Source organism: Ylistrum balloti, unplaced genomic scaffold (genome assembly GCF_031769215.1).
Source record: "Ylistrum balloti isolate Yb309-2 unplaced genomic scaffold, AGI_CSIRO_Ybal_v1 Utg370220, whole genome shotgun sequence".
Lineage (NCBI taxonomy): Eukaryota > Metazoa > Mollusca > Bivalvia > Pectinida > Pectinidae > Ylistrum > Ylistrum balloti.
In genome coordinates this window covers 8,989-34,678 of record NW_026782185.1, presented here as the reverse complement: position 1 = coordinate 34,678, position 25,690 = coordinate 8,989, and the positions used below count along the sequence as shown (strand labels likewise).

General features: G+C 32.5%; 2 protein-coding genes across 2 annotated transcripts; both read left to right on the top strand.

Annotated features, from left to right (window-relative positions):
• LOC132551815 (uncharacterized) lies at positions 1–24,172 on the top strand. The gene is made up of 7 exons (XM_060215960.1): positions 1–49; positions 984–1,127; positions 1,339–1,581; positions 15,784–15,927; positions 16,406–16,648; positions 23,120–23,263; positions 23,913–24,172. Exons 1-7 carry the CDS (start codon positions 1–3, stop codon positions 24,170–24,172), a joined length of 1,227 nt encoding a protein of 408 aa, XP_060071943.1.
• Positions 5,123–11,160, top strand: LOC132551821 (neo-calmodulin-like). The gene is made up of 6 exons (XM_060215967.1): positions 5,123–5,128; positions 5,656–5,686; positions 6,222–6,365; positions 7,577–7,810; positions 10,683–10,802; positions 11,051–11,160. The coding sequence occupies exons 1-6, from the start codon at positions 5,123–5,125 to the stop codon at positions 11,158–11,160; spliced, it is 645 nt and encodes a 214-aa protein (XP_060071950.1).
• Positions 24,173–25,690: the final 1,518 nt, after the last annotated feature.

The following is a 25,690-nucleotide window of genomic DNA, read 5'->3' as shown; positions in this document are numbered from 1 at the left end:
ATGTGTTCTTTCTTGCAGTCTGACCAGTTAACAGAAGAACAAATTGCAGGTAATTAAACGTTGGAAGATTATATCATTACAACGTGTTAGATGTTTTGTAAATTTCATTGAAAGGGATGTGCATTATTTTCCACCCCTAAGTTAGAAATATTCACTCTGAATAAATACGTTTGTTTACCTGTTTACACTGTGTATTTCCACGCACCAGTAAACACCGACATATAACTTATTTATAATAGGGGTATATATAGAACCACGCCTGACTTGGTTTGTGAAATGCACAGTCCTATCTATAATTCAAAAACTATAAACGTACACACCTTTATTTGTTTAATATCGATTTTCTAAACCACCCATATTGTGTTTTGTCTCTATATAATAGATATGTCGCCGAACGTGCACTGGTTGACCATATTAGTTTTCAAGCTGTAGATGTTAATCAAGATATTCGAAAAGCTCCATGTTTAAGAGCATGGTGTAAAATCTAATAAAGAATTAGTTACCATAACCATAATCAATATTAAGAAAATTAGAACTTTTTTTACACATGATAGATTTAAGCAAATTCAAAATTTCGACAATATCATCAACCAGAATGACATAGGTCAAAGTTCACGTAAAGGTCGTGAACTGTAACCAATCAATAAAATATATGTGACACTCAAACACACGCGAGAAATATATTCGTTTTACCGATCGGCTATTTCTGCAATGCCTGTTGCAATACAGATATGGTACTTATTTGAGAAATTGGTCGAAAACTCTGTAAATAATTACTTTGTGAATTTCTCGCGAAATAGACATTTTGAGAAATAAATATTGTTAAAACTATGGTCTTTTTACTTACGCAAATATTCATTTTCGAGATCATTATGTCTAGTAATATGGTCATGTCTGAACGTGATGGGAACTTGGTAAGGTTATGAGGTTTTATAAAACTTACGATACACATTTCTAACAGTACTTTCATTTAATTTTTTAAGAGTTCAAGGAGGCATTCAGTCTGTTTGATAAGGACTGTAATGGAATTATCACAACCAAAGAGTTGGGGACAGTGATGAGATCACTTGGTCAAAACCCAACAGAAGCTGAGGTACAGGACATGATCAACGAGGTGGATACAGATGGTAGGTATTTGGAACGCGAGGTCCTAATTAAGTTTGGTATACTTTAAGTATATGATGTCTGAATTGTTTACCGTCCTTAAAAAGATACATCTTTAGATATTTGATTTAAAACCTTAACATTTTGATAAGGATCATGATTAATGGGATTTTGTTGAAACTGATAGCATTTTCGTATTTCATGTAAAATAGAATAGTCCATTACATTTTAAAGGAAGCGGAACGGTAGATTTCCCAGAATTCCTCTTGATGATGGCACGGAAGATGAAAAGTACCGAGTCTAACGAAGAGATACGCGAGGCATTCCGAGTATTCGACAAGGATGGAAATGGTTGCATCAGCGCGGCAGAACTACGTCACGTGATGACAAATCTTGGCGAAAAGCTAACAGATACTGAAGTTGATGAGATGATCCGAGAGGCTGATATAGATGGAGACGGCCAAGTGAATTACGAAGGTATATAAACAGTGAGGAAAGAGTTATTCTGACATTGAATGTATCTTTTGTCTCCCGAAAGTTGATCTTTAGAGATATTAAAAGGTAGTTATGACGGAAATAGGTAACAGAATGTTTCACGTTTTAGGTAGCCCATAAAAAAATCGAAACTTTAATGCACCCAGAAAATGTATATTTTTCAAATCTGCTAGTTTGCTTCAGTTCTACAACATCAATGGTTCATCATCACGTTGATTTATTTACTTTATTAAACTAAACAATGTGGGCGACGTCAATATAAATATTGTCGTAGGTGCACAAAATCATGTATTGATTGACAAAAAATTGTCTCTCATCATCTTGCAATTTGTGCTAGTCATACGGAGTTCTCTTTTAGGAAAAGAGATGAAATGGTAGTGCTTAATATTTTCCAATAAAATAACATCTACAATGTAGGTCAATGAAAATTCAATAAATATTCGGCTATACTATATCATGTATTTTCAGGAAGCACATATTTCGTGGTTTATTTTTTTTCATGGATATGTATAGCTAAATTAATCTGATTATACTGATCTTAACTGTGAACATGTGAATTCGTGGATCTAGAGTGCGTACGAAACCAAAGAAAATATATTCCCACGAACTCTGATGATATTACAGTATTTGATATCAATGTTATGCTTTGTATTGTTTCTTTTCAGAGTTCGTCACGATGATGATGGAAAAGAAATGATGGATCTTTGTATAATGTGTTCTTGCAAGGACAACAATATCATCGGCTAAATAGTCTGCAAATGTTTTTTTTATTCATAATCATTGTCAAAGTCATTTTCTGTTTATTAAACCAAGATACGTGTATTTTTATTGTTTACTGAAGTGAAATAGAACAGTATCAGTTAAATTAGTAACCGAAAGAATGGAGTGCGAAAATCAGAGAAAAGCATTACAAAGCTCTATACAACTCAATGCGTCAAACAGTGTCAAAAATAGAACACCACGAGCCTTAAAAAGATACGTAACAGCAACCATTATTTCTGGTTTTCGTTGACAATAAACTAAATAAATTAGTGAAGACTTTCAACTTTGGTGGTATTTTCAGGGCAAAGAACTGACTTGTGACTTGGTACTACTTCGAAAGACTCTCCAAAACAAGAAATATTTATTGAAGCTTCGAAATATATCTACCTGATTAAAGGAAATTCTCCTAATGTGTAGAAAAATATCAAACTTAAATCTTTATTTTCCTGACGTATTTGATCATATAAGCGGATATTTATCAACATAAAACATAGCTGCAAATGTTAACAGATATTGAATATACTAATATATGTGTACCATCTCATCAAAAGGTTGGAACAATTTGAAAAGACACGTCCACCTCAGGAGCCAAGAAAACTTGATTACAATAGAAATTTAATACTTGTTTTGAGTAAAAATATATGGTTGTGAACTATACTGAAATGTACTTCATGAAAAATACACCAAAGTAAACAAAAATTAAGAAATCATAAAATGACCGAGTTTCTGGTTGACAACATCTTCGTCGAGTTTGGTGGTAAGCTCTTCCAACAGGGTATTAACATACCTATAGAAAATTATTGAGTTTCACTGTATTTTATTTTCATACAATGCTGGATTTATCAAAGAGCTTATCAAAACAGGTGACCAGACCTTCCAATGCCATTTTATTTCACTTTCAGCTATATTGATGACATCTTGTCTCTATCTAACAAGATACTTGCTGACCACGTCTATCATATGCATCCACCTGAATTAAAAATAAACGACACAACAGTCTCATCTACACCAGCCCCCTATCTCGATCTTTCCCGACAATGAAACCAACACGGACAGTTTACCACAAAGCTGAATGATCGACGTGATGATTTCGATTTCCCTATCGTGAATTTTCCATTTCTGGAGAGCAACGTTCCTGCAACCCTCACCTATGGTGTTTACATGTTGCAGTTGATTCGATATTCACTGAGCTGTTCCCATAATCACGATTTTCGTTCAAGAAGTCGTTTGTTTGCCTGTTGCATTTGTTATATACCTTGTTCTCATTTGAGAACAAGACACTACTTACATGAATCGAATAAGATTTCATGGCGGGTGCCTGGTAGTATTGAATTTCAGTTTGGATGATGATAATGTTGGTAATTTGTCGTTATTAACTAATAGGAAGGCATCAAATTTAGACGTGTCTAGTCATTTGGTTGTAGATACAGTTTTACAATTAGGATTCTGTGCTAAGATTTTGAAACCTGGCTCAAATATATGTAGTAAATTAACTAAAATGAAAGCTTCGTTTGCATGTGACACATTCTGTTATGTAGTATTGATCTTTCAACGCGAGCAGGAGGATATTTCCCACAGCGCAGAGAGTCTTAGAAAGTGCGAACGATCTAGTGTGTCCTACATCTCTGCTATATATAATTAAGCCAGAAAACTTGTCATAGCTAAAATATCCAGTAACAATAAGACCCCGTCACTTTGTGTCGATAACCTGTGGCAACGTTGATGGTTTATTGATGTGACCACAGAAGCATATCACGTAGTGAGAACTACAGTAAACAACGTCAGTGAATTGGACTGATATAGAGATATTCCACTGGAGAAATGGTATGTATAACATCTGGTTTGATTTTTATTATATTGACCTTTAAATGTGAAAAACAAATCTTTAATACTTAAACGAGTCAGGTATTTTATTGTATTCACAAGCCGGACATTAGAAATGAGACATCAGATAGCTTTGTTGTATTTGGTGTTGATTATTTTGTTTTTTTAGTAAAGCTATTTATGTATTCATTAGTAAATACCCTTGTTAAACGATTCATATCAATAATTCATATCGATCAGTGTATTTTGACGTTAAAAAAGTCAACATCACAACAATACTAGGAATTAATATTTAATGACGTCTAATATTTCTGGCAATGAGCAGTCTTCATGAATTACTGCATGATATAACAGAACTAAAGACAAATTGTCTTCGCATATTTTCTTTAATAAGAGCAAACGATGACGATTGGTATAACAAACAAATGGATTAAATATCATGCTAATACTGTAACTGTATCTAATGTTACAGCTCCATGTGATAGGTATCGATTTTATAGACAGATGACTAAGTGTATTTGTTTACCCACTACACGTATAGAAACTACATGACTGGCCTTTTCTTCAAAAGGGAGTCACTCCATTGTCCCCTTTGAAATTGGCATTGATCGATTTCCAGACATCATAGTTTCTAGTTTCATCAAATCAATATTTTCACAATTTGGTTCAGTAACAATGTTATACATGAATGCGCGTGTTAAGCATTCTGACAAGCTGTTTAAGGCCCTCAAATGATTATGTTCAGTTATCAATTGACATCACAATCAGTGAGTGTACGCATGCTTCTGAAAAATTGACGGTGATGAAAATGCCATTGGGTAGATTAATATAGATTTTAAAAAATCAAAACAAAGTAATAACAACATATAAGGTTGTGTTTATTACAAAGGGAGGTAAGTCCAACATAGTGTAGGTACTATATGTTAGATTTTTCATCATGAAGGTAGATAGGTCAATCACAAAACAAATTTTACAGCGACATCACGTTAAAGCGATTTTTAGCTAATATTTTTTATCATTGCATTTATTCATATATCAAGTGCATCACCTTATGAACAGTGGCGGTTTTGGCTGAAATATGCACATAAAGAGGTTAATCAACAGTTATAAAAAATCCTGATTTGTTGATCAACAGTCTAGACATGTAAAAAAATTGCGCCTTATATGATAGCGCATGGGCACAAAACACCGTCGCCTGTTAACAAATATTGCTTCCGACCTGAATCGTTTGTAAGTAATGTCATTTTCTTAATTTTGAATTGATTTGAAATGATCAAATATGATTTCAAAACAAAATTTATCAATGATTAGACATGTTAAATATTCTATCAATCATTTTTGTATCACGATATATTTAGAAGAGATGCCTCATATTATATAGGTCTTTTGTAATTCACATTGGGATATTTTCAAGTCATAAACTTATTACCTTTACATAACTATACAACAATTTTATTTTTCGATATGTAGGAAGTCGAATTTACTGAAGAACAGCTAGAAGGCAAGTATATTCTTGTTGACTTAGATAATATAAAATGTAAATAGGGATATTGCAGCATGAATTGTACATGGTATATTGAATACTTCAGATATTATCATAATCATTCTTACAATCGACAAAGTAAGTATATTTATATATAAAACCTGCCAAATATTTCATATCCATAAATAAAATAGATGATACAATTTGTGCTTATACGTGTGCGTACATTATTCTTATATCCATTGCCCTTTTTGCAAGCGATTGGATATGTTGAGCTTTTGTCACAAATATTGTCGACAATATACAGCTGAAAAAAATTGATTAGTGTTTTCGTTAGTTGATATATTTTGTGTTGGGTTCTTCATGTTGTCTATATATTGGCACAGTTTCATTAGTTGCCACAATGCTACATATTATGTGTAATAATAGTCCTGATTTGTATGTTTCGTCAGGATAATAACAATTAGGTTCTTGTATTAACAATTCATATCCATCACATTATATCCCTGTTTTGAACCAGGAAACATTATCATTGACATATCTGTGGTTGTAGAATATAAAGCAGCATTCGCGATGTTTGACACAGATAACAGTGGCAGCATCACCATTGATGAGATGATGACAGTTATGACAGACCTGGGACAATGTCCATCTGCGGAAGAACTGAAGGAGGAACTTGAAAAAATGGACATAAACAGTAAGATGTTGGTTACAAATATTTAATAAGAAAATCGTTTGGAGCACATCACTATTTCCTTCTTGCCGGGCTTGTACTATCTTAAATAATGATACCAGAAAGCAATGAACAAGTCAGAGAGTCGATTGAATTTGTAATTCTTTATATCAACATTATGATTTACCTCCACTCTAAGGTATTTACTACGTTTGTACGTGGGGATAACGCCGAAGAGAGAACAGCACTTTTCGCGAGAAACTTTATAACTTGATAACAGTCAATGTCATAAAAATAACAAGAAATACAGTTGCTTCATCAACATTTAATTTAATTATTATCACTTAACGTACATTTTTTAGACAACCTTAAATACATATAAAAAGTTCTTTTTGTTCATTTCTATAAAAAAAAAACCCACGAAAACAAAAACAACAAAATAAATAAATAAAAAAAGGAAAATGAAAAAATGATAAAAATATGTATGATGGCTTGTTCAAGTCATTATTATTTTGTTAAAATTGATGCTATTTTTTATAATGCTTTCGATGATACCAAATGTATATATGAGGAAATAGTTTATTCGTTTGTGTAATCGCCTCCTCTCTATATTACCAAAATCTTTATCACTATGAACGTCCTAGTCGGTGCTTTATTCATACTATTTCAGTATTAAATGCAAAAATCATACATCGGGATTTTTTGCGCGTATCTAAACTTTACGAATCTAGGGACTCTATCAAATAGCCAAATTTGCCTGTTTTCTTCTTTTTATTATAAATGCATGAATAATACATCAATATAGTTTTTTTCTATAATAAATAAATTCTTGTCGATATGTAAATCTCTTATATTATCTTGTCAATATGTAAATCTCTTATATTATCTTGTCAATATGTAAATCTCTTATATTATCTTGTCAATATGTAAATCTCTTATATTATCTTGTCAATATGTAAATCTCTTATATTATCTTGTCAATATGTAAATCTCTTATATTATCTTGTCAATATGTAAATCTCTTATATTATCTTGTCAATATGTAAATCTCTTATCTGATCTAACTGGTCAGTTAGGTCTCCATTTTAACTAGAATCTACACTGACATTACACATTCCTATATCGTTGCATAGATCTAAGTTATGAGTTTATCATGGCTCTGTTTACAACATTTTAAACATCTGCAGTAATTTGAAAAAATGATAGTGATAAGAAGGATAACACTTTTTTTGTAGATGATGGTTCGATTGAATTTCATGAATTTTTATCAACGTTAAAGAAAATGGCATCAGAAGAGGAGCTTAAAGAATGTTTTCAACTATTTGATAAGGAAGGAAATGGTTACTTGACATTTACACAACTTAAGCGCATCCTACAAGATTTGGGAAAAGACTCATTTACAGACGAAGAAATAGAAGAGCTTATCGAAGCCGGTGGCCTCAATGTCGATGGACATCTTAAATACGAAAGTATGTATGAATAACTGTATTTCTTACTTCTGATGCTACTTCACTACTCATCTCCAAGATCAATGTAAGAATGCATTTCTATCACACATGAAAGTTTATGTAAAGTTGCATCCTCGATACTCCAGGCGTTACGATCACTTTTGCTCTCTGCACCCCTTTAACATGCCATGGCGAAAAGACTCGTGTGATCTGTTGTTGTATATCAACCAAATCTCGAGCTTGCATAACAGTGCAAAGTTAAGTTCGGTGTTGCTCCTCTGCAATCTTCTAAACGAGGGTATCAGTCTGTCATTGATAAGTTTTGTTCTCCTGAAACCAATCACATTACTTCATTTGTGCCTTCAATTTCGCCATGAGATGTTCCAGGAGTGCAGAGAGCGAAAATGATCGTAACCCCTGGAGTATCGAGGACGGTAAAGTTAATGCCATAATTGTCTCTTGTTAAAGATAACATACATAGATCTTGACATCAAATATCTATTACATAACTGACGAGATATCATTTTAATAACAGCCATTACCATAATGGCGATATAGTGCTAGTATCGTAAATCTAGATTTTATATCAGTCTGATAAAATGCTGTTATCATGAATTCTATTAGAATATAAGTGATTTGAGAAACAGAATATTACATAACATCTGTGTACTGTTTATATGAGATTAATGTTCCGTTTGTTGAAATGAACAATTATTTGGCTTATTTCACAAAAAACTCATATGAAACTCAAGCTCTGGTAAGGACATTTGTTAAACTTAACATAATAATATGTGCAGCCAATAAGACATCGTTTAAATATTTTTTCTTTTAAAATGCACAAATACTACAAAATATAGTATGATATAGAAATATAATAAATAATGTGTAAACTTATTCTAATATTATGTCTTTTACCAGAATTCATCGAAATGATGGTTGGATCGTAGGCGAATGTATCTCTACAATCAATAGACAGGACCTGACATCTTCTATTTTTATATTTATTTATTGGTGCAATTCTGTTTTATATGAGTCATGTTTTAAATTTACTTTACCGTTACTTTAGTGGAATGTACATAAGTTTACAAATAGATATATACTTATGTTTTTTACGTATAAAGATAAGAAACCACTGTGTTATTTACTGAAGTGTCATCTCATTTCCCTACTCTACCGAGAAAGGATTTTCATTGTTGATATGGTATCTATTTACATATATGATCTAATGTAGTGTAGCAAATAAAATTCAACACGTAACTTATGTTAAAGCTTTCCTGGATGTGCCGTTTTGATTCAAATTGCACTTCGTCATACGAGTATTTTTTTTGTACAAATAGGATGTCATCATTATGAAAATTCTAATTAGATTAATTCAAATCAATATTTTAGTTTAAAATGGTAATTAATCTAATGTAAGAAATGATAGTTTATCTTATTAACCTACAAAGATCATCATTGATTAATTTTATTTCTTAAAATGTTCCTAAATTACAATTCTATGAACCGGCGGCAGTTTCTATGTTTGTTACTGGGGAAAATGTTGTTGAAATAAACAAATCTGTAAAACATTATGAATCATACTAATTATCCAATTACTGGTTAGATATTAATTGAAAAATAAAACAGATTTGAAATGCATTACAATATTCTGAAATTAATTTTATGTTTACTTCATTAATGCTTTTGTATATTTTGAGATATACAAGTGAAATCATAACACTTGTAAGTAAGACAACGCATCCTACGGTTAAGAATCATCGATGTCTCTAACAGTTTTGAGTGCAACAGAAAAAAACCCACCTATTTATAACTGAGATTCTTATCCCGGATATACGGTAGACATTAAGAGTGGGCAAACACCATTGTAATATCCTTTGGAAAGCAAAATTGATTTCATCACCAAAAGTACATATTTGGTCATTTCATACCTCTTAGGTTCTTTTTGGAAAAAATAATGTAATGTACTGTTCTATCCCACCATATGGTTTATACGTTTGGTTTTAAACACGAGACGAAATGCTTGTTTTTTGCATGTACAGGATATTTGATTATGGGTTTATGGTTCGTCTCGTGTTAAAACGACAAACTTCATGATCTGATCTCGAGTATACACATAAAAACCAAGCATACTTTCTCCCATCCTAAACTTACTTTTAGTTTTATGTTGATGTTATTATCGTAATAACAAGGAAAGTAAGAGCTTCACAGTCTAGTTCGAACATGTTCCTAGCCAACCAAAAACGCTCCTTACAACCATTAATACCGTTGAAGCTTTATCTACTCCAGACAAGATGTAAGTCGAGGCATATGAAGAGTTAAAAGGCTTAATGCCTTGATTATCTATCTAAATTGATGATTTCCTGATTCATAGTGTACATACGCGAACTTAGTACTGTCTATCTGTGGATGGCAAAGGTATTTGCTCACGAAAGTAGATTGATAAAACAATGGAGATCATGGAATAGCATTGACAACAGATCATGATGGGAGAATCATCCGAAGTTGTGATATCGAAATTGCATTTGATCCCTGGATGGCGAATATCACCTTCTGAACTGTAACGGATATTGTCGTTACTCACCTGAAGAAAAGTGAATCGGAATATGTCACAAATCATTATCAAACTTTCAACTTCATAATTTGGTGGCACATTTGAGCAGTTTGTTATGATGAATTTCTCCATTGTCGATGCCAATAATTGGCCTCAACAGGACAGATAGCCACCATCTTTTGGCTAGTGCCAGAATTCTTTAGAATTTCGAGGGAATATATACAATAAATTATTCAATCAAGCATGGGTTACAAAACTTTTATTTAATATATATAGGCTATTTGAATTTAAAAAACATACAAGTATGATTTCCTTTTTGATAATTTGTCTTTATACCGAAAGGGATTCACTCGAGTGGTTACAAACCAACAAGCGCTTATATGGGAGCAAGTGGTTACGTGTACAACAAGGCGGTTACATGGAAGCGGGTGGGTACATTCACAAGCAGGCTGTTGCATGAAAGTAGGTTGTTCATTACTTTATTATGCTTCATGGCAAAATAAATTTAGAATACAATGTACATTTTTTAAAAGTCGATATACTTAGGGTTTTATTTACTTCAGACGGTTTTATGTACGAACAAACGGCTGCATTGAAGCAAGCGGTTACATGTAGAAAGAGGCGGTTAAATGTCCACACAGGCGGTTACATGGAGTCGGTTATAACATGTATATATGCTTACATAAAAACTGGTTATTTACGATCTGAAGACACAGCATACACACCAACAGGACGTTCCACACCAAGAGATGGTTACTCGTTAGCAGGCGGTTTTATACCAGCAGACGATTACACACAGGCGGTGGACAATCAACAATGAATAAAGACCCGGTTATACACCAACAGACAATTTCACATGAAAAGACGGTCATTCATGAACAAGAGTGTTTTTCCTGACTGGTCTTGTCATTTATGTATGATAGAAATGGAACTATTTCTGCATACTTGCACTGACATGTACATATATCCGTCAAATATAGCAGCAGCCTATAGGAGTCACATTCCGTGTAAACTCTGTAATAAAACGTGTAAGAAAAAACAACAAACGATATACACTTACATCAGTATTTGGTAAATAACTTTAACTTTTATCACGTTTCATAGCAACATAAATTTAGAACATAATGCACTTTTTTTAAAAGTAGGTACGCTAAAGTCGTTGTTTACTTCGTGCTATCTTATGAAGTTCTTTGAACAATAATATACATTTTGTCAAAATGAAAGCGATGACTTCACAATAGTGCTTGGAAACCAAATGATGTTAGTTTCTCAACAGGCCACTCTGTGTTAAGAGGGTTGATATGAATTGGTCATTAATGTGTTTTTCTACATTGTGAAAGATATAGTTATCGGAATGAAAAAAACAAAACGAAACGACAATCAGAAACAAATTTGACAAATTCTTTTCGTACATGTACGTATCATTTACTTCGTCCTCTAAAATTAATCTGAAGTGATATTTTGTTGATTTGAGCTGATGTATGATTATTGTATTACTCCTTCCGAATCTCAAAAAATTCATTATCGGTTAAAAGCATAAAAGGGTTTCAACTGAACTTTGTTTGATAATCTGTAGTCATTACAATCAAACATCTGCTATATATGATAAACTGGACAAGGCGATATGTTTAAAAATGATACAAGTTATTCACACTTTAAAGCTCTATCAGTACACACTTATTCAGTAATTGTTAAATTTTGTCCTTTTCGAGGGGATGACATTTTCGCTATTTCGTGGTACATCAACGTGGTCACAAAAATATATTCCATGAAACAATGAGACAAATGTAACTAACATGTCATTTTACACCTTAATTGCGACTTTTTTAATTCGTTAGAATATTATTCGATCATTTGAAAAGAAAATCGCGAAAATTTTGACGCATGAATAATACAAGCTATACGGTTCTGGCAAAATGCAAGTTGATTGAAGTTAAATTGTTCACGAAAATGATATTTGTACAAGAAAGTATAACTATAACTGTTCATATTTTAATAGCTATAACAATTAATGTAGAAACCGGTAAAACTGGATTAATGCAAGTTTAATATAATTTCGATTTGACAATGTAATTATGTCTATACATGTTTACGGAATATAATTTGTACACATTGCTAAAACTATGACTACCACTGTACAATAATTTTACAAGTTGATAAAATATAATTTACATACCATAACAATCAAATGTCTATATGTAGCTTCATATATGGGCACTGATCGAAAGTGATACATAAACAAATTAAGTGAAATATACAAGGATAAAGTAATATGGATATGTCCATGAAAATCGATATGCATCATTTATCTACATCTGTTTATAGGATCAGATGGTCATATTATATAGATAAAACATGTAAAAAACACAGAAATATCAGTAAGAATTGAAAACAAGTATACATTTTTTAAAAATATTTAAATCTTATACTTGAAACCTAGAGGTAATGTTCGTGTCAATATTTAATATCTAAAAGATCAAGAAGAGAGTGTCCGTTTAAACCTACTAAACCTCGTCATGTAGGGTCAGTAGTTTGTCTTAGTGATATGCCGCAATGCGACATACAGATAAACACTTTTTCACAAGTTTGAGTAGGAATTCTACTTTTAAATACAATAGAAAGGCCAGTATTCCTTGGAGCTAAACCGGTGTTTGTTCAAGCCTCGGACAGCGATACAGTCCAACACACAAGCGACGTATGTTTAGTCCATTCACCTTCTCTAGTACACTACAGACCGTACCTGGGACACAATGGTATGTTACCTTTTCCTCGATATGAAATTTGATACTGCTATCATATCAAAGTGTTTATCAACATTTTAACACATTTTAACATGTCATTGTTCAACCGTCAGATAAATTCTATTTTTTAATCGATTCAAATCAAGAAAAATGGTTGTTTAATCCAGTAAATGCATTATGACAGTTTCTGTCTCGGGTATGGTAATCAAAAAATTGGACCATACCGTCGATATTACTTACTAGATTCTATGTAATTTTAAATATATATATATAAATATATTTCTGCCCATACCATTAAAATATCTACTTTTTAAAACGTTATTACCGAAGTATCTTGGGATGTTAATTTGTATGCTAAAGTACTGTTGGGCGCTAATCTATATGGAATTTTGGTGTTGATATGTCTTTATAATAATACTGCTTACCACTTTTCGCGCTGATGTTCTTTTGTACAAAGAAAACTATGAGCTTTAAAAGTACGTAGTCAATTACATATAAAACTAAGACAGATATATTTGAAAATTCTAATGTTTGAAAATAATTAATTATCTTTAGTAAAATATGATATATTTAACACAATAAACTGTATCTGAATTCAACATATCCAAATGTGTATAAAAAGTGATATACTGATAGCTGTTCTGATTTGTTTCTCAGGCGGACAAACTAACAGAGGAACAGATCGCTGGTAAGTCATGTCCCTTTCTTATTGGGATTATACGAGGGAAAATCCTCTTAGCAAATACTATTATCGAAGTATGGATGACTTTAAAAACAGGTAAACAAACCACGATAAGGACACATATAATCGCCTATTACTGTTCAGTGTACTAAACCACAGCACTTAGTGATATGCCATAGTTCTCAGTATTTTATCTGAACCATGTAATTCAGAAAGAAATATCTTAATCATACCAATATGATTTCTGTCTTAAAAATATTAGTTTTATCTTGGTCATATTGTTTAGGAAATTCTAAACCCTATCAAAAAGATTTTTGTCTTCATCATATCAGCTAGAGTTTTATCCGAGTCATATTATTCAGAAAGATTTATATTTAGTTTATCTTAACCATATCAGAGATTTATCTTAAACATACCACCAATTCCTTGTCTTCATCATATCTCAAATGATTTTATCCTAACCATATCATTTACAGTTCTATCTTTATCATTACATTTCATGATTGATATCTGCCATACCACTTAGACATGGATCTTAACTATACCGCTTACTTCTTTATACTAATCATTTCACACATTTCGCCCATATCAATCAGGTTTTGTCTTAATCAGGACTTGACATAAGCGGTAATATAGGGGTTAACAAATTTCTTTTCTTATACCCACTCTTGCCAGTCTTAATGCGAGACATCAGATCATCGTTACCTTATTATATGTGGTATCATGTTAGTATCTAGTGTTTCTAGGTCTATTGAGACACATAATGAATAACACTTGATGAATTTTAACTATACATACATTGTATGTATGAAATAATTGTCATTCCAAAAGAACAATAGTTCCAGCTAAAATGATATGAGACAAGGGATAAACAGTGAATTGATGATATATTTTAACGGAAAAGAATAATAACTAAATAAAAGGAGAATAAAACCGGATGTTCCGGAAGAGTAAGCGCCTTCTGCTTAATCGACGACACCCATCATCTAAATATTGGTTAATCGGTCTATTCAAGTAAGTAATGCCGCGTTCTCAAATCAAAACAAGGCACCTAGTAACTAAACATCAGACAATCAACACGTCCAACGGCAAATCGCAAAAGATAATTCTTCCCAAAGCAATCACTATGACAAACATAAGATTTCATCGCAATCTTCATCGCCTTACATCTCCCAAGATTCATTGTCGTGAGACTATCTGTCAGTTTCAGACATTTTGCAAGAAATCATGATACTTGTAGTAACAAATCAGCTGGGACATGTATACATAAATACCAGTCTGTCCACTCTACCTCGGAGACAATTTCATAATTATGAATACTGTGCTTACAATTCTTTCTTAGACTCTTTTTGTAAGTATAAAAATCTAGATTATTGCAACATTTACGTACCGCCAGTATAAGTACAGAATATTCAACTCTCAAAATCCTTAACGTCATTTTAGTTATATGCTTGTACTGCTACATTTTCACTAGGATTTATAATTTATGAAACTGAGCACAGGTGTCATCGAGTGTAAATACCTCCGTCACATAACAATCATATACTAACTAAACTATCGAGCCCTTCTAACTACCAAGACGTTATCAAGAGACGTATGCAAAGGTTAATGCTACGTGTAATCTAATACACACTACTGTTAAATTTACAAATTTACAAAATGGTCATACCTCATTGATTGTCTCACTTAAACCTAACATGTACATTCGACTGCCTAAAATAAATATCGGACATGTTTGCTCGGTGATAGAGCGATTTTGTTTACAATGAAACAGATTTTTAAGAAACAAAATGATTGCCAACACTGAAATTAGATTTTATAGTTATTTGAAATACATTTTCCCTAAAGCACTTCGGCCAACACATGTTCGTAAAAATGGACTAAACGTAAACTTTGACTTATTAGAAGAAATGAATGTTTCAGAGAAAGAATATGACTGATATTCATATTCAAAAGAAATGTTACTAACAGTGTGCTATCAGTATTGTGATACTGGTTTAAACGAAATTCCAACTTACAGAATTCAAAGAGGCATTCAGCCTTTTCGACAAAGATGGCGACGGTACCATTACAACAAAAGAATTGGGAACAGTGATGAGGTCACTAGGTCAGAACCCGACAGAAGCTGAACTACAGGACATGATTAACGAGGTAGACGCTGATGGTAAGATGGAATTGATAATTAGCTTAAGGTTATATAACAATTTATATTAATAATATAATCAACGGTTTGGATAAATTATCTTGAATTTTGTTAATCAATATTTTATTTGCTGATCTAACAAAATTGATTTCGTAATCGATTTGTATGACATTATCAAGTGTCTTTATCAACAGAACCAAGAATAATTAGAGCAAATGTAGATAATTACGCCTATATAAACGAATGTCTTTCTGAAATATAGCGAATGGACACTATTCATTTTTTATGGACCGTTTTGCTATAACGAGGGCATGAGCACATTTGGAATAAGATCCAACAGAATGACCATTTAGTAAACATCAAAAGTTATCAGGAACAGGAATGACTATCGAAATTAATATAATTTAGCTTGATCGTCAATATGAAAATGAAACCGTGATGTTCACAGCTTGCATGTAAACCAATATGGGTGAATACAAAAATATTAATTTTACTCAAGGAAATGGTACAATTGATTTTCCCGAATTCCTCACCATGATGGCCCGTAAAATGAAGGATAGCGATAGTGAAGAGGAGTTGAGAGAAGCGTTTAAAGTATTTGATAAAGATGGAAATGGCTTTATCAGTGCAGCTGAATTACGACACGTTATGACAAATCTAGGAGAAAAACTAACAGATGAGGAAGTGGATGAAATGATCCGAGAGGCTGACATCGATGGGGATGGGCAAGTTAATTACGAAGGTGCGTTTTACCTACCAGGAAAAAATAGTTAATATTTATATATTTATTTTATCATTTGTGATAATTTTATATGCTATTGATACATATTTTTTAAGTTGTATTAAGATCAATCATTTTGTAGACCGTTTTTAGATGTTTTTATCTATATTACAAGAATTTAAAAAAACATATCCACATCCATTTGTGATTTTCAATGTATATTTACAGAATTCACGACGATGATGGTGGGGGGAAGGTAAATAAAAATTCTTCCACAACATCAGATCATCATTGTCTGCGTCACCAGTCACTTTTTACCCTGATGTATCAGACGGTTTTCATCCACAATGTTCGGAGAGCTTCCTCAACACAATCCACCAAAAGTATATTCCACTGTCAATATGTTATTATTATTATTTTAACAATGGCAATTATTGATATTAAATTTTATTCATTATTTCATAATTTCGAGTTCTTGTAATTGTTATATTTTTGACAAGTCTTTTTGAAAATCGTACACTTATTGGGCGATACCGGAAAAAAAGTATATGCTCTTAACCATCTTCAATACTCATTGTGGATGAGACGGAAAGATTAATTTGATCCTTTGATGTACATCAAACGAATCACGAGCTTGCAAAACGGTATACTGTACTGGATTTGAAGTTTGGTGTCTCTCTTCTGTAATCTTCAAAAGAAGTGTATCAGCCTGTAATTGGCTAGTTTTTGGTCTCATGGAACAAATCAAAGTACTCCGGTGGTGACTTCAATTTTGTTATGACATGATCCAGGAGTGCAGAGAGCGTTGGATTGGTCATATGAATGTATAAATCAAATTCTGATAGAAACAATTTGCATCAACAGTTAAAGAAGAGGCCTAAATGATCTGTATCGCTCATCTGAGTTTCATTGGCTTCAGTTGCTTCATTCAAAGTAATATCCATTTCCCAACCGGGTCTCGCCCCTCTGTACCAAGGGGATAAGCAAAACATTTATACAAGCGTAACTTTTACGCAAGAATGCTTCAAATCACATTGATACATAATCCTGAGATTCTCACCAAAGAAAAATGACGTTAGATAAATTGCTCTATTCTTCCTATCTTCAACTGTGGACGAAGGGAGATAACCCTTCTGATCATACCGATTAAGATACAAATAGGAAATGATTGATACTCTCTTGACTAATTATACTATTTTTTAAATCGTATGAAGACGTTTTCTTTTAAGATAATCTTGTTCAAATTTATTTATATACTTTATTAATCGATCCCTTCTATTTTTAAATATCAATATGTTATCAATGTTTGTAAATCTTTCTCTATTTTTCTACTTTTTGAATATGAGTATAGTACCTTTCAGTCGTTTGTTAACTACTGGAATAACGATAATTAACCAAGCATGCACTGTAGAGACTTCAAGGGGAAAAAGCCTTTAATTCTGGCCAACCCCGGCAAAAGATTAACTACTTTTCTTCACGGAAAAATGTTTACAAAACATTAAATAATTATTCTTTCCAACATCATCACACATGCATATACAAAGAGCCTTCTTTGCTCCTTTCGATCGCTTTCCAATGGCAAAACCACACCTCATTCGCTGTTTGTTTATGATTTGGTCACGTTCACATTCTATATAAATATTATGTAAACATATAAGGCCAACAAGGCAAATAAACTTGATTATCGCTAACGTTTTCAAGCTCTCGGCTATCTTCAGGCGATTACTTTAATGTCTTGGTAATATAAACAATAATATATAAGGGAAGATAATGACGTTATTAACATTTTAAGGCGTAACGACACTAATTAATTAGCATTTAGTGCCGGCTTGAAGAGATTGACAAACATGTCCTCTTTGCATAGTCTCTTTGGTGTACTTGAATCGGACATCTTATGGAAAGGGTACACCCAGAATAGTCCCTTGCCACAAGTGTCTAAATGTGTACTGAGTGGAATTTTACGAGTTGCGGGTGTACGTATCTGTTGCCTTGGAGAACTTTGATGACCCTGAAAAGGTCACAGTGTATGTGACGGCACCTCGGATGACATTATCAAGGGAAACCTTTAAGGACTCAATACGTTTGAAACCACCTTGGTGAACCACACGACGGATTGTAGGCTTGGTAGTATATCATATAGAATCAAACATTACCTTCACCTTCCGCGGTGTCTTGGCGACTTCCTTCCCGAGTCCCTTTCTTCCAGACATGTTTACATACAACTGCCAGTGATTGAAAATGTGTCAAGATTCACCAGACGTATGAGAAGGCCTGTACGACTGTGCAGTGATATGTCGTAAGTCTTTCCCTTTGATGGAGTTTTTTTTTTTTATTTTACTCTATACTCTTTGTATTTTCTATCTCTTTTCAATGGTTTTTCCTGACTTAATTTTTCACACAATTATGAAGAATTATTTTCTGCTTCACATCAACATTTCCATTGTGTATGACCATTTAAATAATAATTTGTTAACAACTTGTGATTATCGGGGCGCCATTTTGGTAACAGTAATAGCGTCAGACGGAAAATAGCGCTGTGTTTGACTTTTTGTATTACTCCTGATATACACAAAGAAATTAATGAAACCAGAACAAACTATGGCGATCATAGTACAACATGACAATATATTGTGAAAATCCAACCTTAAACGAAAAAGAAAATTCATGGAAAAAGAAGAAATATACGAATATATAGTAAAAAAACTTTTGGCACGTGACTGTATCATTAGCAGAGATTTGTGTAATTCATAACGGATAGTGACGTTGTCGTTATGTTATAGTAAAACTGCATTACCGATTAGATCAAAGCCCAGGCGACATTAAAAAGAAACAATAATTTGAAATAGATGTTGGTTTTGTTGCCCAATACTTGCAAATGGACATGCCGTTTGATATACAATTTAAAACTTTAATCTAGATAAGATATGGTATTATTAGGCTTCATCAGTAACAAAGAATTTGGTCATCTGAGACTGATAGACGGCGGTTTAATTAAACCTTGTATATTTTTAGTATTTGTTTAACATTTTTAAATTACTCACTTCCTTTGTGTTTCGAGACTTTTGACTTTTTATCTCTAGCGTCATTATAAAATTGTAGCTTTGGTTTTTACTTGGTATCAGCATATCCATCATCAGATACATTTTGAGATGCATTACTGAATCGTAATAATTATATAGAACCTTAACCCATTGTACAAGATACGCATGACAAGATATTAGAAGAGACATCCTTAAAATAGAATAAGTTATAGTTAAACCGCGTTATTCATATGGTATGTGTTTATTATTTATAATATCATCAACATTTACTCGTCTCTTATATTTCTATTTACATATATGTTATCGTTGTTATTAAATATCTAATCATTCGTGATTGGTTAATATCATCTAAAAAGACAGTTATTAATCTCGTTAATTAAGGATTTAAGATTACCTAGGTGATATGCCGCAATGCGACATTCTGATACACATTTTGTACCCACCATTCCCTTTAACAATGGATTGCTTACGTGTTTCTAAAACAATGGTTTGATCCCACATTGTTGAAACTTAACCACTACGTATTCAATTCCTAACAATACACACACATGCGACACACAAACAACATATTACAGTTGTCTCCACCTGCGGGTTTACTAGACAATTTCTTCACGACAACATGGTACGTATTTTATTTACACTTGAGTGGTATATAATTCATCATTTTGATACAAACCGGTATTGAGAATAGAGCTATTTTAAACCAAATAGTATTTAGTAGTAGCAACTAGTAAAGTATTTGCAAATCATGAATTTATTTAAGTATTTAAACTACAGAGATTTTAGCGAAAATAATAGATAATAATTCAATTTGTATGTTAATTAAATGGTTTATGGTTTATATTTTGAACAAATGTAAAACATACGAAACATGTTTTAATCATTTGTTATAGTTTAGGACTTTTGTTTGAAAACCTACGTTGATGTGACAAATGATTGCTCTCCTAGGTCACATACCATGCATATTGTGAAATTTGGTGTAGTTAAAGCTGTATATAAAAACAAGAATGATCTTCTTTAAGAAATTTTTCCATTAATCAATGACATCTTTATTGGAAACCACCTCATACTTGTGTTTACCAGGCGGTGCTTACGTATACTACCTGCCAAACGATAATCTTATCATAGAACTGCCTCACTACCCCTGAATGATCAAGTCATGCAAAATGAATGGACGATTCTAAATTACAATTGAAATCCTCTTGTACTATATTTAAATAGTTTCATAATAGTATTGAACACCTATTGCATGTATAGACGAAGGAATACAGATTGGATAAACGGACAATAAAATAATAAAGAACTGTTAATGAAATGGATATAATGTGAAGACGGTATGTTATTTATATGTTTGTATCACCTTTATTTATCAGGCAGAGCATCTCTCAGAGGAAAAGATAGCAGGTATGTTATTATCCACAAAAAATGGGTCCCACGAAACTATATGATTTGACAGTAAACTTGCCTCACAACTTTCTTCTATCCATTCAAAAGGACAGATGTAGGGCGAATTACACATGCTGGCAATTGAACAGATAGGTGGGGATGGGCAGTAATAGCATGTATGACTCAATTAAGGCAGAGTTAGGATAAAGATAGGAAAGATGATCTTGGAGATTACAGTCAGGCTTAGGACAGACGTAAGACATATGAAAGTGCTAGGACAGAGAGAGGGAGTATCACAGTGGAGAATAAAGACAGAGTTATGACAGAGGAAGAAAGTATTGGAGTTCAGCATACAAACAGGCTAAGGACAGCGGTAGAAGGCGTGATAATTGAGAGTATAGGCAGGGTTTAGGCAGAGATAAAAACCGATAGGGGTAGAATACAGGCAGGATTTTGACGGAGGTAGGGAGTATGATAGTGTAAAGTATAGACAGGGTTAAGGCATGGGCGGAATGCATAACAGAAACCTTCCAGGATACTATTCCTAGTAACAGGTGGTTTTTATTGAAATTTCAATATTATGTCTTTTGTCACACGAAAAAGGAATGATAGGGATTAGACCTTTCCTAGAGTGAACTAATAATTGAATCGTTAAAATATGGTTGCGATGACATCCATCGTTCTTTTTATACTATAACCAAGCATGTTACCTATACCTTTTTTATATGGCTGTCTTATATTGGACAGTCACTTATAAGACAGAGATAACTCGGGATTATTTGTTTTATATTATGTTCTAATTTAAATGCAAAGAACAATTTTTAAAATGTATACTAGTAGACAGTCAAGCTAGTAAAAGGAGGTTTAATCAAAGCTTCAAAGGTTCAAAACAGACTGAATAAGTGAATACCAATTTATTCACGAACAAAAAAAAGTGGGCCAGCTGATACAAAATGCATTAAGAGAATCATACATATAAACCAAGATTTATTATCATTCTGAAAAAATGATAGTTTCTGTAATTTCCAAGAACAGCGCGTATTCTCAGTATTCATGTTGATCTCTATCGTGGCTGTAGTTCGGAATTTTTCAGAGGATGGAATTACTTCCTGATGTTAAATCAAAATACGCTTAATTCAGTAAACAATGTTTAGATGGTGACAGAGATAATTTCCATCAGAAAGAGTATTAATCCAATATAAAGCACACACTTATATATTTTATGACAGACACACTTGTATCTTTAGGTTAATCCCTCGTTTCGCGAATCTACATAAAAACAACTTATGATAAAAACACATTACTGGATATCAATTGACTCAAGAACACTTTTCAACATGCATCCCTTTTACCACATTTTGACGACATCCCAATTCGTTGTTGCGATGAAAAAAATGAAGGAAATAACCACTTAAGATATTTGCATCATTCATATACATTAATCGGAAATGTACACTTGGGAAGAAATGTCCTAATTTTATTTCGGAGGACACTGTGAAAATATATGCATCATATCAATCAATATTCATCACATGTAACTATATAAAGGTAACAAAACATTACAGTATGCTGTTACCATTTTGCTGTACTATATATGATGAATAATGTTTATTCAGTTGAACGCACCGAGGAAGAGCCGTCGTTAATGTTTCAAAAAGAGGACAATCGTGAATTGCACAATGATGTATTTCAGCATATATTTTCTGAGACAAAGGTTGTTTATATATTTAAAATAAAGGTTTTTTAAAAAACAAAACAACGGTAATTCAAGTTGAAGATAATCATCAAACTGTACAATATGTGAAATAATCTTCAATTTAAAAATATATCTATGCTTAAAGTCGTGATTCATCGTGTTTAGTAATTGCATCCATTTTTGGCCAAAGGACAAAATTATTTTATTCCTGTCCAGGCATCGAATCACTGATGTCGTGATACTTTACAATCAGCTCGATTTCATAGGAAATTAATCAGTGATTTTTCTATCTATGCATTTTTGTTATTATTCCTTTAGTAAGTGTTGTTGCATTTGAATGAATATTAACTATATGTATCCTTATCTAAGAATTTAAAGAGGCGTTCAGCCTGTTTGATAAGGATGGCGATGGTACCATAACAACCAAAGAGCTGGGGACAGTGATGAGGTCACTAGGTCAGAACCCGACAGAAGCCGATTTACAAGACATGATTAACGACGCGGACCTGGATGGTAAACCATGTTTTGAGATTAAAAATAGTTTACTTAGGACTGTTCGGGCTCATGAGGTTTCTTTTTTCACAAACTCAATACGATAACCTAGCTGGTGATTATAAAAATGATAATTTATTTCTGCTGATAACGCAACTAATGTATTTCAAAACTAGATAATGAATAAACAATCAGTAAATGGTAAAATAACAATACCAAGCATCACGTTAGTTCTATAGACAAGAATACCATCGTATCGGCATACTTACACTCTAAGTCCGAAGACATATGATTTCAATCTGTGATTCAATATGTTCTTCTTCATTATTATTTATTCAAAAATATGTCATAGAAGGACGAAGCAGCTGTATGATGCAGTTCAATAAATTGTTTAACAGTATTGTATCCAATTCTAAATTTACAATGACAGGCATTATTCACTTGTCTGTGTTCTTACATTTTCGAAATGTTTGTTGTGTATAAGCAATGTTAGGAACCGAGGATTTCAAATTTGCGTACAAATCCTATCATACATAATTTTTTTTTGTCTTTGACATAAAAAGAAATAACAGCATGTGCGAATACTGCATATTTACAACAGGATATATTGAATAAACATTAACAACTACACATGAAGATTCACATATCATCAAAAGCTATTTTATTTTAGGAAATGGTACAATTGAATTTCCGGAATTCCTCATCATGATGGCCAATAAAAAGAAGGATAATGACGAAGGATTAAGAGAAGCCTTTACAGTATTTGATACAGACGGTAATGGTTTTATCAGTGGAGATGAACTCAAACACGCAATGTTAAATTTAGGAGAAAAACTAACGGATGAGGAAGTTAATGAAATGATGAAAATGGCTGACGTCGATGGTGATGGACAAATCAGCATCGATGGTAAGTTCATATTTTTGTTATAGCATAACAATTTACGAATAAGTTGATATTGGTTGTCTGTAAAGTCAAACAGTTTATTTGGAGACAGGAACAAAATGTATCGAAGAAAACAAATGGAAAAAATAGATATAAATTGAAAATTAGATTGATATGAAAAATTACATACTAAAAAGAGGATTACTTTCGGTGGACAACTATAAGTAACATTCTTATTGTTTCAAATATAATTCCTTGAATTTATGGTATTACAAAGATGTTTTATCCGTAGTTTTGATCGATTGTCGAAAGAAAATGTAATAAAATTCCAAAGTTATGATTTTGATTAAAAATTGTTTCGGAAAGGACATTTGAAATGCTATTAATAAACCAACATTGTTTTTCAGAATTTATCGAGATGATGGCGCCAAAAAGTTAATGATCTGGTATCTCTGACAAACTAAATCCATTTCATAATTGTCATCTGACCCTAAAACCATATCTCCAAAGAAGACGAAAAGATCTATCGAAAAGACGTGTTCCTAACAACATTATTAAATGAAATAAACTACGTTTGATATGTTCATAAATTTTGTACAACAAGAAAAAAACATATTTTTATTAAATTATTGTTATCCCTATATTTAGTGAGTACGGATTGTTTTTGTATGTTTGTCATACATGTGCATGTGTTGTTTTTAATCTTTCCTATATACATTATAATTCAAATTTTACGGTAATATGAAAGAGAAAGAAATGTTTAACTTCTCCTTTCTTTGGTTTTGCCATTCAGAATTATCAAAGATTTGAGGTGGAAAAACAGATAACACTACACTGATATCCATCGTACCCTGATTGCAATGTTAACCTCTGACATCATAAATACTGAAAAAAAATCAGTCACCAAAGATAGACTACAACATTCATACGATATTGCAGTTATGGATCTGTATAGAAAGGTCTTTTTGGGGGGTTGGGTGAGGGGGGGGGGGGTGTCAAAACGAATGCAAAGCACACAACATAACACAGATACGAGCTGCACAAGGGACGTAACTCTGGAAGTGGCTTGAACATTATAAAATCAGTCAGTCAGGATAATTATATTTGATTCATTGAAACGTCACAATAATAGTATTCGTAATGGTTTTGGTGTAAGGACATCTATTATATCAATGAAAATATCTGCTATAATTTGCTACACCCTTAGGCAATAGACCATTAAACCACCACTCATTATGTGTCTACAAGCTTTTCAGATTCACAATGAGTAGAAAGATTTTATTATTTTAAGACGTAAACAAAGAAATATACTTGAGTTATTTCATAGCTCTTGTTTGTCTGCGTTAATGTGCTAGTAGGTTCTTACTGTGGGGAGAAAACGAGTATTTTTCGTGCAGGTTGGTACATGTGCTACTAGATTTGAACATTTGGAGTTGGGTTTTGATAATATGATATCGAATCATCAAACAGTATTTTTTGTTTCAAGCAATAATCAAATATTATTATTATTGCTTTCAAATGACAACGGAAAACATATACCTCAATATATTACCAATATAAACTGG